This window comes from Lissotriton vulgaris, unplaced genomic scaffold (assembly GCF_964263255.1).
Source record: "Lissotriton vulgaris unplaced genomic scaffold, aLisVul1.2 SCAFFOLD_285, whole genome shotgun sequence".
NCBI classification, from domain to species: Eukaryota; Metazoa; Chordata; class Amphibia; order Caudata; family Salamandridae; genus Lissotriton; species Lissotriton vulgaris.
In genome coordinates this window covers 944,598-957,781 of record NW_028246414.1, presented here as the reverse complement: position 1 = coordinate 957,781, position 13,184 = coordinate 944,598, and the positions used below count along the sequence as shown (strand labels likewise).

The 13,184-nt window shown below is 43.8% G+C and overlaps 1 protein-coding gene across 2 annotated transcripts in view; it reads right to left on the bottom strand.

The window, feature by feature from the left end:
* LOC147665960 (copine-5) overlaps nt 1-13,184 on the bottom strand; it is a 1,339,740-nt gene that overhangs the window by 591,216 nt on the left and 735,340 nt on the right. For both annotated transcript variants that reach the window (XM_086949376.1, XM_086949377.1), the window contains one exon: nt 12,595-12,671. In XM_086949376.1, the coding sequence (XP_086805502.1) occupies nt 12,595-12,671 (77 nt within the window). The remainder of the gene's footprint in view (nt 1-12,594; nt 12,672-13,184) is intronic.

Sequence of the window (13,184 nt, the reverse complement as noted above, 5' to 3'; positions counted from 1 at the left end):
GAGCACACTCGGAGTGACCAGCTCACATTCTGTGATACAAGCATGCCTCAGAGAGACCAGCACACACCCAGAGAGACCAGCACACACCCAGAGAGACCAGCACATACCGAGAGAGGCTTGTAGATACTTTGAGATCAGCACACACTCAAAGAGCCTTGTACACTCTCGGAGAGTAGCGCACACTCAGAGAGACAGCAAACACTCAGAGATACAATCACACACTCAGAGATACCAGCCCACACCCAGAGAGGCCAGCACACACTCAGAGAGCCTTGTACACCCTCGGAGAATAGCGCACACTCAGAGAGACAGCAAACACTCCGAGATACAATCACACACTCAGAGATACCAGTACACACTCAGAGAGGCTTGTGCACACTCAGAGATCAGTGCACACTCAGAGAGATAAGCTCACACTCTGAGATACAAGCACCCACTCAACGAGACCAGCCCACACCCAGAGAGGCCAGCACACACTCAGAGAGTCTTGTGAATTTTCGGAGATCAGTGCACACTCAGAAAGGCCAGCTCGCACTTTGAGATACAAGCACACACTTAGCGAGACCAGCACACACCCAGAGAGACCAGCACATACCGAGAGAGGCTTGTAGATACTTTGAGATCAGCGCACACTCAAAGAGCCTTGTACACTCTCGGAGAATAGCGCACACTCAGAGAGACAGCAAACACTCTGAGATACAATCACACACTCGGAGATACCAGTACACTCTGAGTGTGGCTTGTGCACACTCAGAGATCAGTGCACACTCAGAGAGATAAGATCACACTCTGAGGAACAAGTACCCACTCAGCGAGACCAGCCCACACCCAGAGAGGCCAGCACACACTCAGCGAGTGAGTCTTGTGATTATTCGGAGATTAGTGCACACTCAGAAAGGCCAGCTCGCACTTTGAGATACAAGCACACACTTAGCGAGACCAGCACACACCCAGAGAGGCTTGTGCACACTCGGAGATCAGCGCACACTCAGAAAGACCAGCTCACACTCTGAGCTACAAGCACACACTCAGAGATACCTGCTCACACTCATAGGGATGTATGCACATTTGGAGATCAGCGCACGCTCACAGAGACCATCACACACTCAGAGAGACTAGCACACACCAAAAGGGGCTTGTGCACACTCAGAGATCAGCGCACACTCAGAGAGACAGCACACACTCAGAGATGCTTGCATGCTCTCTAAGAGGCCAGCATATGTAGTGAGCATTAAATGAAGGTGTGTGCTTCACTGCGACTACTACACTACTGCCTCACATCTACTGTTATGTTAGCACCACAAACTCAGTTCAAAGTTGTGTAATTCTTAAAAGGTCATCCTTTGTTCCTATTAGAAGAATACCTCGCACTCACTTTTATCATAGCACCATGCATACAATGAATCGTTCCTCCTGCTTTGAACTTGCACATGTGCCTCACGTGGTGCTCCACTCATGCCAGGGAGCTGTAAACACAAATGGAGGATCACAGAACAAGAAGCATCGATGGAGGGGAAATGGGTGTGGTGGGGGGGGGGGGGGGGACGGGTCGGCCGCATGTTTGTGAGAATCCATGTCGTTTGTCTTCATCCTTTGTCATATATAGCTTTTGGATTGAGGTGGTTCATGTTAATTCTGTTGACAAAAGTTACACCTGGGATTAGTACACATCTGAATTAGAGAACAAGCAAGATAAGGGTGAGCACTGCTGCACCTAGTGCAGATTCAAGTTTTAAACTTCCTTAATTGCAAATGTAATTGTAAATGTATTTATATAGCACAGTGATACTCAAAGTGCAGCTTGGGGGCACATGCGACCCTCCTGATCTTTAGACGAGGCCCCCTGGTTAACAGCAGCACTGGGCTGCTGTTTACTCGAATCAGCCCTAACATTAAAAATATGTTAAATAAAACGCCTACTTTTGTTTTCAGGTTAATTGAAGTTATGGAAAGGAAGTGGCTAAGGTTTTCTGCACCACTAAACTTTAGGAACACTTTCATTTTAAAGACATCTTGCAACAAAAGTATGAATATGATAAAGTCTCTTCCAAATCCCAAAAGAGTGTTTGATTCACATACAGAACCGTTTCACTTTAGTACATCAAATCCTATGAGTGCATTGACAAGTGCTTTTTGTTTTAAGCGATATTTTTGAAACATGAATTTAAGAAGCATTCATGCTTCCTTTAACCCACACTGACAACACAATAGTGAACTAAGAGGCAAGTAAGCAACTTGTTAATTTGCTCTCTGGATGGTGTAGGCTGTTATTATGCATGGACAACATTATGGATTATTAAATGATAAATAGGAGAAGGTTTCATATAGCGCACATCCTGAAGTCATGGGTTTCAAGGTCCTCTTATATGTGATAATGAAGAAAAAGGAGGGAAAGTGAAATAAAACAATTGCCTATTTGGTGAAGTAGGAAAGATGGGATTGATCCCAGGTTTTCTTGTTTCTTCTTGTGCAACTCAGCCACTAGATGTACATGCTTTACTTCCCCTACACCCACCTTACAGTCCAACCCTCACCCCCCTCCCCAGACCGCCACCCTGCAAGCATCAATGCACCCTCAGTCACACCAGAGACAAAACCTTTTAGCCCTTGGGAACACTTTTGCGAGTACCCAATGTATAGTGCTTAAGACCCCTGCCTGCAATGGGCTTTAACTCTCTGAACTAGAGACAGTGCATTTGAAATATCCCTCAGGGCAAAAATGCCAGATTGCATGTTCCTCCAGGAGATCTGTTAGCTAGGCACTAAGACAAACTGAGAGATAGTGACTGTCATCTGCAATTCCTCATCCTACATTTCTCTAAGACTGCATGCCCGGTAAATTTAGATTAAACGTGTTATCCCAGTGACACATATTTTAATGAAGAAGGACCTAAGGGCAGGTGCACATGAGTTCAGATTTAGAAAATGAACAAGAACCTCACTCTACTCAATATCTATGCCACGAGTGTGGCTCACGGAAACTATCACCATGAATGCTGGCTCTTTAAAGGGGATACATTCTTGGAGGGAGACTTGAACCTAGTGTGCGATGGTAACCTGGATAGGTCCAGCCTCACCTGCTCTTTATCTTGGAACAGCAAATGATTGAAATCCTGATGGGTGATCTAGGGCAAGTTGACAAATGGAGGCATTCCAATGCAGGAGAGAAACTACTACTTCTCCTTGACTGTTCATGGGGTATATACATGGATTCTGCATATTTTTTGTGAACAGGGCAATGCTGGGTTAAGCGATGGGGTGAATTGGCTACTCTGTCTGTGTCAGACCGTACACATACCGCATTTTAGAAGAGACAATCAGATGTTGGTTCGAGGCATATCTCTTAAAGGACGCAAACGGAGAAATTAGTAAATCCTGCATTGCAGATGTTAGCGACGTAAAAGGTGAACTGAGGAGAGAAGGGAATGGCAGGATGGATACGTTAAGGACTTCTTCTGGTGTCTTTTAATAAAACAAAAAGATCAGCGAGAAGAAGCAAACTATTTGACTGCATGCTCCCTTTATACATTCATAGACAGCAAATGGTTGGGCTCGAACTACCGAGCAGCCTGAGGTGAATGAGGCTGGGCATTCCCTTAACTCCCATGAATTCCCATTGTCATTTGAATTCATGCTCCTAAGACCTAGGCTGGTTTGCTGGTGCGCCCTCTAATGACCCTCTTTGACTCCTCCTCTAAAATGGGTGGTATGACACCAGCAATGATGGATAATGTCATCTTTCTAATTCAGAAATATGGAAAAGACCTTAAGGACTATGAGTCATGTAGCCCTATAGCCATAATTCATGCGCATATTAAAATCGTCACAAGCATCTTGCCATCAAGATTAGATAGATTCCTATCTGCAATGGTTCAATCAGACCAGTCACGTTTTGCCCGTAGGTGGCATATTCCCAATAACATCTTAAAGCGATAAAACTGATCAAAACAGCGAGATGGGATTCGGTGTAGAAAAAGCATTTGATCAGAGTCACTTAGCTGGAAATGTGTGAGAGAGGCCATTCTAGGAAAGCATTCAGCGATGCTTAAGGATTCACCAATTATGAAAGTGTCCCTGACAGTTCATATAAGGCCGCAAACTGGCATTACAGGCTTTCGATTCAGAGACACAGTGCAAAATGTACCTCTTCACAGGTGAATTCCTTTTGACACTGATCAAACCTGACTCTTCCTTTCGATCCATACTATTGCAACTAGAAATGTCTGAGGGGGTATCTGGATTTAAGATTAAACAGGGAATACCTGAAACCCATATTTTAATACTGCTCACTGAGAAAGGTCACCAATTGCAGAAGCCCATGCTGTGGTGTGGGCCCAGCATTCCATTCCATGGTTGGGTGTGAATTTGACTAACTCCCTGTCCACTCTACTTGGGACCAAGCGGCTGAGACTCCAAGAAGATATACTTAATGCTCTGACATGATGGAAGGCTCTATTTATATCTTTGCTGGGTCGGCTAGGTTAAATAAAATGAATATATTACCCAAGATGCTGTACACCCCTTCCATGCTATCCCTGTAGCTACAAGCAGAACCTATTTCATATGACTGTAAAGGCAATTAAAAGACATACAGCTTGTCTACAAGCTGGACTATTTCACCCTGTGCGATACCTCCAGATTAACTTATTTTGAGTCCCCATTACAAGTGTGTCTGAGCCTGGTCTGATAGGGTCTGAAAACTCTGGACTGATAATTCCTGTGATCAAAGACACTGGGCTTGTAAAACCTACTCAAGGACAGGGGCGGTGGTCAGCACCCGCTCCCTGCGGCAGCCTAGGGGCACAAATGTGCCCTTCACTCCTGCACATCCACCACATACCTCAATCCCACGTCCACCGCCCCCCCCCCCCAGCAGTTCCATTTACACTTTTCATCTGCTGAAAAAACACAGAAAATGGCTATGTTTTTTCGACATAGTGATACAAATCTGCCTGTTCAAGCAGGTGGTAAATCCGGGGCTGAGCAGTTATTCTACATATTGGGGGGAAAACTCATAAAGGCAGGACTTTGCTGCAGAGATACCAGTCAGTAATCTAAATTCTGATCCTCCACTTCAAAGTCTGGCGAGCTCCTAACAAGACCCTTAGTCTTGGGGCACCCAGATGTAGGGGGCCTGACACATTCAGACTTTTTTTTATCAGCTGGCCCATCTGAGATTGCTACAGAAAGGAACATGTGCAAAATGGAAACTGCAGTTCCTTGTGGAGTTGGTGATCCCTAGATAAAACCCACCGGAACCTCTTATCATGATCCAAAGTATCTGGACCTGCAAATGTTTACACAAGTGTAATAACCAATACCCTTATGTTGACATGCACTACATTGCTGCCAATTTCAAACACTCCCTTCACCCAATTAACTTTAATACAGGGGGTCATTTGCCATGGCAGGGAACTGTTTTCATAAGTGGTAGGCCAAGGATTGCTAGGCATTAGGGGTGCAGTGCAATGCAAGACTTTTTTTGAGCAAGGTAAAATTAAGTTATATCTAGATAAATCAGATAGAATGGCCTATTAACAAGCTCGCCAGTGGATAATGCACATAGCACATAGAGTAATAGTAAAACAAATTGCCACCTCTATAAACACATTTTTTCAGTTCTTTGAAGAACAAGATGGCCAAGCGCAGGAAACAGAGGGAGAATGGAACAAGGAAGTAGCACAGCTGGTTGCAATGATATATAATTAAGGGAGAAGAAAAAAAGAGAGGGGAGAGTCATTCCCACAAGTCTCACACAACCAACTTACCAAACTATGAAAACGCTCAAGAAAGAGGCTCCAGAGAATGGAATTGCCTTTCTCCAACGCTTACAAAGACTGTTCTCCTCTAAGCGAACAGAGACTGATCTGCAAATCAAGAGATCCAGACGAGGCATCCCTGGAAGAGCAGAAACTAAAATTTGGCCAATTACACTAATCTCAAACCAGATCTACCCAGGGACAGGAGAATATTGACCAACAAATACTGGAGATCAGTATGCACAATGGGCAAAGAACCACAAGGAGCGTGTGGGCTGCCATGATTTGTCCTAATTTGTTAGCTGAGGGATCGATTCTCTCGGTTTATATATTTTGTGAACAAGAACAACATGGTAAAAGGAGGACAAAAAGATTCTGTGGTGAAGATAAGAAGATGGTGAAGATAAGACATGAAAAACGTTGCACATCTGTGGGCACTGTGGGGACAATGGAACACTGAAGTAGGCTGGTTTAGACCGACAAATTCTCAAGCGCATGAATTTGTGTCTTGAGGCATGGAAGACCGAAAGTCGTGTTAAAGCCAGGCCAAAGCACAGAGACTTCAGAGCGGTGACAATGCCCTTAACATCTTTGTTTGTAGTGAGTGATGTCCCCTCATAGTGCTCAAACTCTCCACACCATTTGACACCATTCAGCACATCCTCATCCTCAATGTTCTGAGCACGAGACTGCTATCGGAGGACTTATGGCCTGATTTAGATCTTGGCCGACAGGTTACTCCATCACAACGGTGAAAGATATCCTGTCGGAAAAAAATAAACGCATAGGACGTCCTGGGATTTATATTTTGGCGGGCGGGATATCCGTCAACTTTGTGACGGAGTAACTTGTCCACCAAGATCTATATTGGGCCCTTAGTGTTGAATTGGTGCTCTTGATATTTCTGCAATCCTATAACGGATATCTACACGGGTAAGCACCACTCTCTCATATCTCACACTGCACAGTGTATCACCGGGTTTCATCCTTTCTCCAGCCACGGCCCGTGGAGGGAGTTCCGTGGGGCAGAGAGGCGGGGTGGGGGAGGGTTAGGGCGGAGGTTACTAAACACTGGAATATGGATCATTGGAGGTAAGTAACCAATTTAATAAATAAAACGAATTTCGTAATGCACGCTGCAACTTATTTTGCAATGCAGGGCACGCCACGAAATTCGTTTTATTGATTAAATTGTTTACTTACCTCCAATTATCCATATTCCGGTGTTTAGCAGTCCCCGCCCCTCCCCCGACCCACCTCTCTGCCCTACGGAACTCCCTCCACGGGCCGCGGCTGCCTTTCTCCCTTTTGTTTAACCATTACATGCAGCCTCAGCTTTACCTTAGAATAAACATCTGTGCACGATGCACCTTTCCTTGCAAACTGTCCCGAGCAAATCACCTGCTGGGTGGCATAGCATTAACCCAGTCTCAACCCCTCCAAAACAGAATTTTGCTGATATCTTTGTCATAGGAAATCTCCTTCACAATAAACTGACACATTTCCTTGTAGACGATTGGAATTTCACCCATGGTAGTAAAAAGGTGACATCATTGTATATCACATACCGCAGCAGGCTCAATTATGATGAACAGATGGAACATACATGTAAAGAGCCCATTAGCAATTGTGGATGCAATGGAAAATAAAAAAAAACATGTATTTCAAAGCAAGTACTGAAGTGGGTCTTTGCAAAATGTTTATTATGCTCACAAAAACACGAAATTTGAAGTTTTGTCATTATGTTAAATTGATACACAAAGTTGTAACTGAGCAATTTTGCCCAGTTTTGCTCTCCTGGCAAGTGGTTCAATCAGAAACACTTCACCGAAGCAGGAAAAGTCTTGCGGGAGACGTCTTCTCCTCAAATCAGTTTTACATGATTTTTTATGGAAGTTGGGCCCTCATATTCAATTTGCTTGTGAGAAACTTCAACATTTACCTAGGTGAAATATTTCTAAATGAAATTTCACAATTTTTGCATAGTTTTAACATAAAAATAGTGGACAAAGTTTTAGTTCTAATTGAAATGCACCACAGCAATGCCCTGCTAACATGCCTGGTCAAGTTTATCCGCACTAAAAGCTATTCTTAATGAAGCTGAATGTCTAAGTATAGGCATCAGACACACATATCTACCACCCCTATACTAAAATATCTTCTCTAGCTTCTACTTGAAGCAAGATGTACATTTAAACTGTCAAGTATCAAGTAAAATGCACACAATCTGGACACAACACAATAACTTGGGCAGAACCATTAAACTATTGTAGGAACACACATCTCGTCAGGGGTAGTAAGCGCTATATAAATGCACATACAATACAATACTATACACATGTCAAGAATCAAGGTAAGGCAGCACCTGGAATTTCCAAGGATTATGAAATGCAGGATCCAGCAGCAGGACTTCTAGAGCTGCCCCTAACTCTGGAAGTCCTTACCCTTCTCTATTTTGAAGACACCGGCTACTAACCTCCTTGAGGCTGGAATCATCATCTTCTTACTTAGGAGGAATCAAACAATGGAAAAGTAAACTTTCTAGATTACTCACAATCAGTGTTTCCTTTGAAGGTCCCATCACGCTCCAGCTGCTGTGCACACCCTTTAGATGGGTTACATGATGTCCCACAATGCTGAACGTTGTTTACAATGAACAGTTGTACTTGCCGTGTGTGGCGAGCCAAACTCTTCTCTGAATTGCTTACTGTACTTTTACTGACTTCTGCAATACGGCTCCATTGCAGATCAGGGGAAACCAGCACAATGTAGCATAGAATCCTTTCATGTACTGAACTTACATGGCTTCACTACACCCATGAGGCTAACTTGTACTCTGCACAATGACTGTACTCCTGCACTGATTGTCGTGCAGCACACCGACACCTATGAGGCCTGGCTCACACTTTACAACATGAGCTCATTAAAACTGTCTACAGAACCAGAGGCACAACAAGTATGGAAGACATTGTAAGTGGTAGCACTTTGTTTAACTTTATTTTAATAAAAGTGTCCAGCGATCCTTTCTATGTATTCAGGTCATTCTATCACTAACCTGGTCTTGCTCACTAAGGGGTAGAGCGAGTAAGGCATCCAGAACATGCCCAGAAATATCTACCAGTCATGAACACGACTGCCACCTTTATTATTGTCCAGCCACATCTACATTACAGGTGTCTTACAGTTTTTTTGAAAACATCGTTTTATAGGCATTTCATTGTATATTGCAGTACATTCAAACAGATATCTCATAAAGAATCAACATGCTACTGGTACAACGAAACATGTCCCATAACCTGGACATATGATGTAACCTATTCAGTCTTTCATGAGTCAACTTCACTGATGCAGGAAGGTACAAGGGTCTAGAGCATGTGTCCATGAGAGATAGTCAGTGGCTTGTACTGAAGCCGGACGTAGGCACTCAACACTAGCCCAGCAGGTGACTTGCCTCTATGTTTGAAGAAAAAACAATTTGAACTCCATACAAGTGCCTTACAGTTACCAGTGTCTCACTCTCACATTCACCAGAATGTCTGATACCCAACTATATATCGCCTTTTCCTCTATTTTCCACTTTCTTTAACCCCTTCACTGCGGCGGCTATTCTGCCGCAGTGCTAAGAGCGAGGCGAGGCCGCGCAGCGGTCCCGTGCTTGTGACGGAACCGCTCCGTCACGGCCCGCGGGTGAGCTGTGCTTGTGACGGAACGGTTCCGTCACGGCCCCACCCACGTTTCAGAACGTTAGCGCAGGCGCGGAATTTGCGCGCGCAGGCGCGGCGAGAGGGCTGTGACGGAACCGTTCCGTCACCAGCACAGCCCACCCGAGGCTCGTGACGGAACGGTTCCGTCACGAGCATGGGAGGGGTTAATGAAAGCTTTTAATGTTCACTATCCTGACATTTTCTCACAATCAAGTTAATGACAGTTTTATAAAATGATCATCTTATCAGGCCTGTTTCACACTCACGTCCATCCAAATTTAGTGGCAAGACATCACAATTTTAAACAGGTTTTTCCCAGTCACTGGAAGTCATTCAGACATCTCATATCCACAATGATGGTGTAGGAATACAATGGATCGGTCTGAGCCTAGACACTTACTTTATAGGTTTTTCTTGGGAAAGATCCTGTAATATTCTATGTTGGTGGAACAACCCTCGGAATGCAATGCTCGAGCACTTATCCCAAAGAGTGAGGGGCATTTAGGAGGACTGCTGTCCCAAACTTGGCACATATTACACTCATCCATTTAACATGGGTGGAAAGTGATACGGGTGATATTTAAAGACTCACTGCTGAAGAGGGGGATTCAGAAGAATATGTCCTTGTTAGCCATTTCAGTGTGTGCTCTAGTAACAGGATAAACATGCTTGTGTTCTTGCATCAAGCACAAGAGGCCAGCAGGTCACACATATCCAAATATTCAACATCATACTACAAAAAAGACCATTCTCATATTGTTTTAGAACCCCCTCCCTCAACGCCTATTAAAGTAAAACTCTACTCTAATATTCCTTACAGGGAGAACCTGATCAGCCCTCACTGTCACAACTCACAGTTCTGAACTATCTAAGCATAAGTCATCAAGTCATCTGGTAAAAACCCAGAGAAATCCTAAAGGCGTAAACAGTTTCAGGACACTCACTCATTTACTCTTCGTGGCAAAAGCTGTGAACATGTGAACCACTCCATGGAAGACACGCTAAATATTTTCTTTGCTCAAAATATCCTACAAGATGTGCTTCTAACTGTTTTCATGACAGGCTGCAGAACAGAAACACAAGTCTTACAAAAGGCGACAATGCAATCCACATTCTAGACAAAGTAGAGTAATAAATCCTCATCAACCTGGATCTTTTAGATGCCTTTGACACAGGAAACCACACAAGCCATTCCGAAGGAGAGAACGGGCATTAATAGTGCAGCCTTAACTGATTCTTGTCATTTAATGAAAACAGTTGTCAGCACATAAAATTGACAAACTCACTCCCTAACCTCTCAATGCTCCAGAAAGGGATCTCTCAAGGGTCTAATCTGTCTGCCATTCTATTTAACCTTTACATTGTGCCTACACTACAAAACACACAAATATATCTTATAACCTCTACTCAGACAATGCGCAGCTATATCTGAGAAAACTCCTCTCCACGGATTAGGAAATCAAAGCGCGGGTGCTGGCAGACAATCAGTCCTGGTTGAAGGTCTGTCTTCTCATCATCAATTCCTAGTGGAGAAGTGTGGCTCAATGGTTAGAGCGGCAGACCCTGATGCGGAAGTCTAGCCCGGGACCAGGGTTCAGTTCCCGCCTCGGCGGCTCTTGGGCTCAATTTCCACAGACCTGATAATTCTCGCCTTGGAGGCTATTCTAATCATGGGTCCCACCCTGCAACTCTGGGCAATAGCTTGCTTAATCTCCACAACGGCCTCAGCAACGCTAGGATGCCTGGCTTCACCTGGGGGTGCCCAGGAGTGGGCCGTTCACAGGGATAAGCCAGGAAGGGTTCCACAGCGGTATGCGTACAAGCGCCTGAGATACCCCTTCGGGGTCGATTCGGGCGCTATACAAATACTACTACATTTACATTTACAGTGTCACATCCATGGCTATGCTTGGCCCTGCACAAGACAATTCTGTAAAATACCAACTTGCCATTGTATGGTGTGTCAAATTACTAGGCTTCTACTAGGACAATAATCTGAAGCCCGCAAATATACACTAACACTGTCACACCTGCAAAAAAAGTACAGTACCAGTCATAGGCCCATGAGGTATTAAACCCTTAATCCCACAAGATGATTTTAAACTAGTAATTCAGTCCACACTGATTTTGAAGTTGGGCTATGGAAGCTTCATACTTGGAGGAAGATCCATGCTACAAACAGACCCTCTCAAGCCGACCTTACAAGCAGTGACTAGTCTAAGCATTGGCTCAAGAAAGTTCAGTCAGGCATCTCCAATTTTGATCATGTTGAAATGGCTCTCGATTGAGCAAGACATGTCTATAATGAAGCATGCATTACACACAAGACCCAACCCCCCAACCTAGGTACTACAATTCACCTTGGACAGAAGCTGTTAATCTCAAGGGGCCAAATGCTGCACTCAGGTATCCTGCATCTGGAAGTCCCATCATATATCAAGCAGATAAAGACACTACAACAATCCCTCTCTGGGGCGGCCTAAGATCCTTGGCATTCGAGAAATCAGAACAACCTCTTGTGACACCTTCAAAAAAGGAACCGAAAAAACGTTTGTCCCGCTAACCACTTCCCATGATAAAGGACCTATAAATGAGAAGTAATTTTGATTTACATGGGGTTTTCACCAATACAGTTCCACGTTATAATGGCATTTCACTTTCACTCTTCCGCAGAAAACATATTGAAAATATTTCTAACTATCATTTTTGTAACTCAGTACAGAAATTAATTGTGTGAATACTGTAACCACAGCCTCTACTTTGTTATGTGTTGTATGACATTATTAATAGAGTAACCTACAATGAATGGTTTGATTCAGTGGAAGACCTTCTGTCCCCTACTGGGTCTGTCCTGCTTATAAATGGATAAAATACATAAATCAATTAACAATTGAAAAGAGCGCCACTTAATAAGAGAGGGTGGCATGAACAATTAATTCTTCACCTTTACAGAAATGGGGAGATTTCCTATTGTGTCGAGCTTCAGGAATAGAGATTGTGTTGGTGAAGAGCATGTCATGTGTGAGGCTAAGTATAATGAAAGACTAAATCTTCCCCTGGCCTGCCAGTTTTCAAGATTTAAAGGATGATCACAGAGTACATAGCGTTTAAAAACAACTGAAGAGTCTTACATGAGGGGTTTCTCCAGGCGACTTCCGGGAGACCCAACAATCTCTCCCAGCGTGCAGAAACATTGGCCAAGGAAATCCTGCAGAGGACAGATAAGAAAAGGAAGTGTTACTAATGGGCCTCTTAAAAACATATAAACCTCCACCTCTAAACATTAGCATTTCTGTAGCTGGGCTAGTGTTTAATTTTCTAAAATAATAAGTGCCGAAGCTAAGTTATTTCTCAGGAGGCCACTGCAGCTTGCACCACCGCCGGAAGTCCCCACCATCGCTGCCAAACACCAGTACGAAAGACACCAACGTACCATTTCAGTCCTACAAACCTGACAATGTAGACTATATTAGGTGACCCAAAGCTGTAAGTACAGCCCGAGACCACGGTGGTATTTTTTTGATTGTATATTAAGTTGTTAAACACTTTGCTCTTGAGCTTTTTTAAAAATAGACTAACAGCATCAGCATGTAGTGAACTGTCATAAAAATGTCCTGGTGTTGCGAATTAAGTGCCAGTGCGGCAAAGCGCAAACACTAGGAAAAATGAATCACTGATCCTATCACATTTAAATATTAAAGCTCATACCATTTTTTTGAGA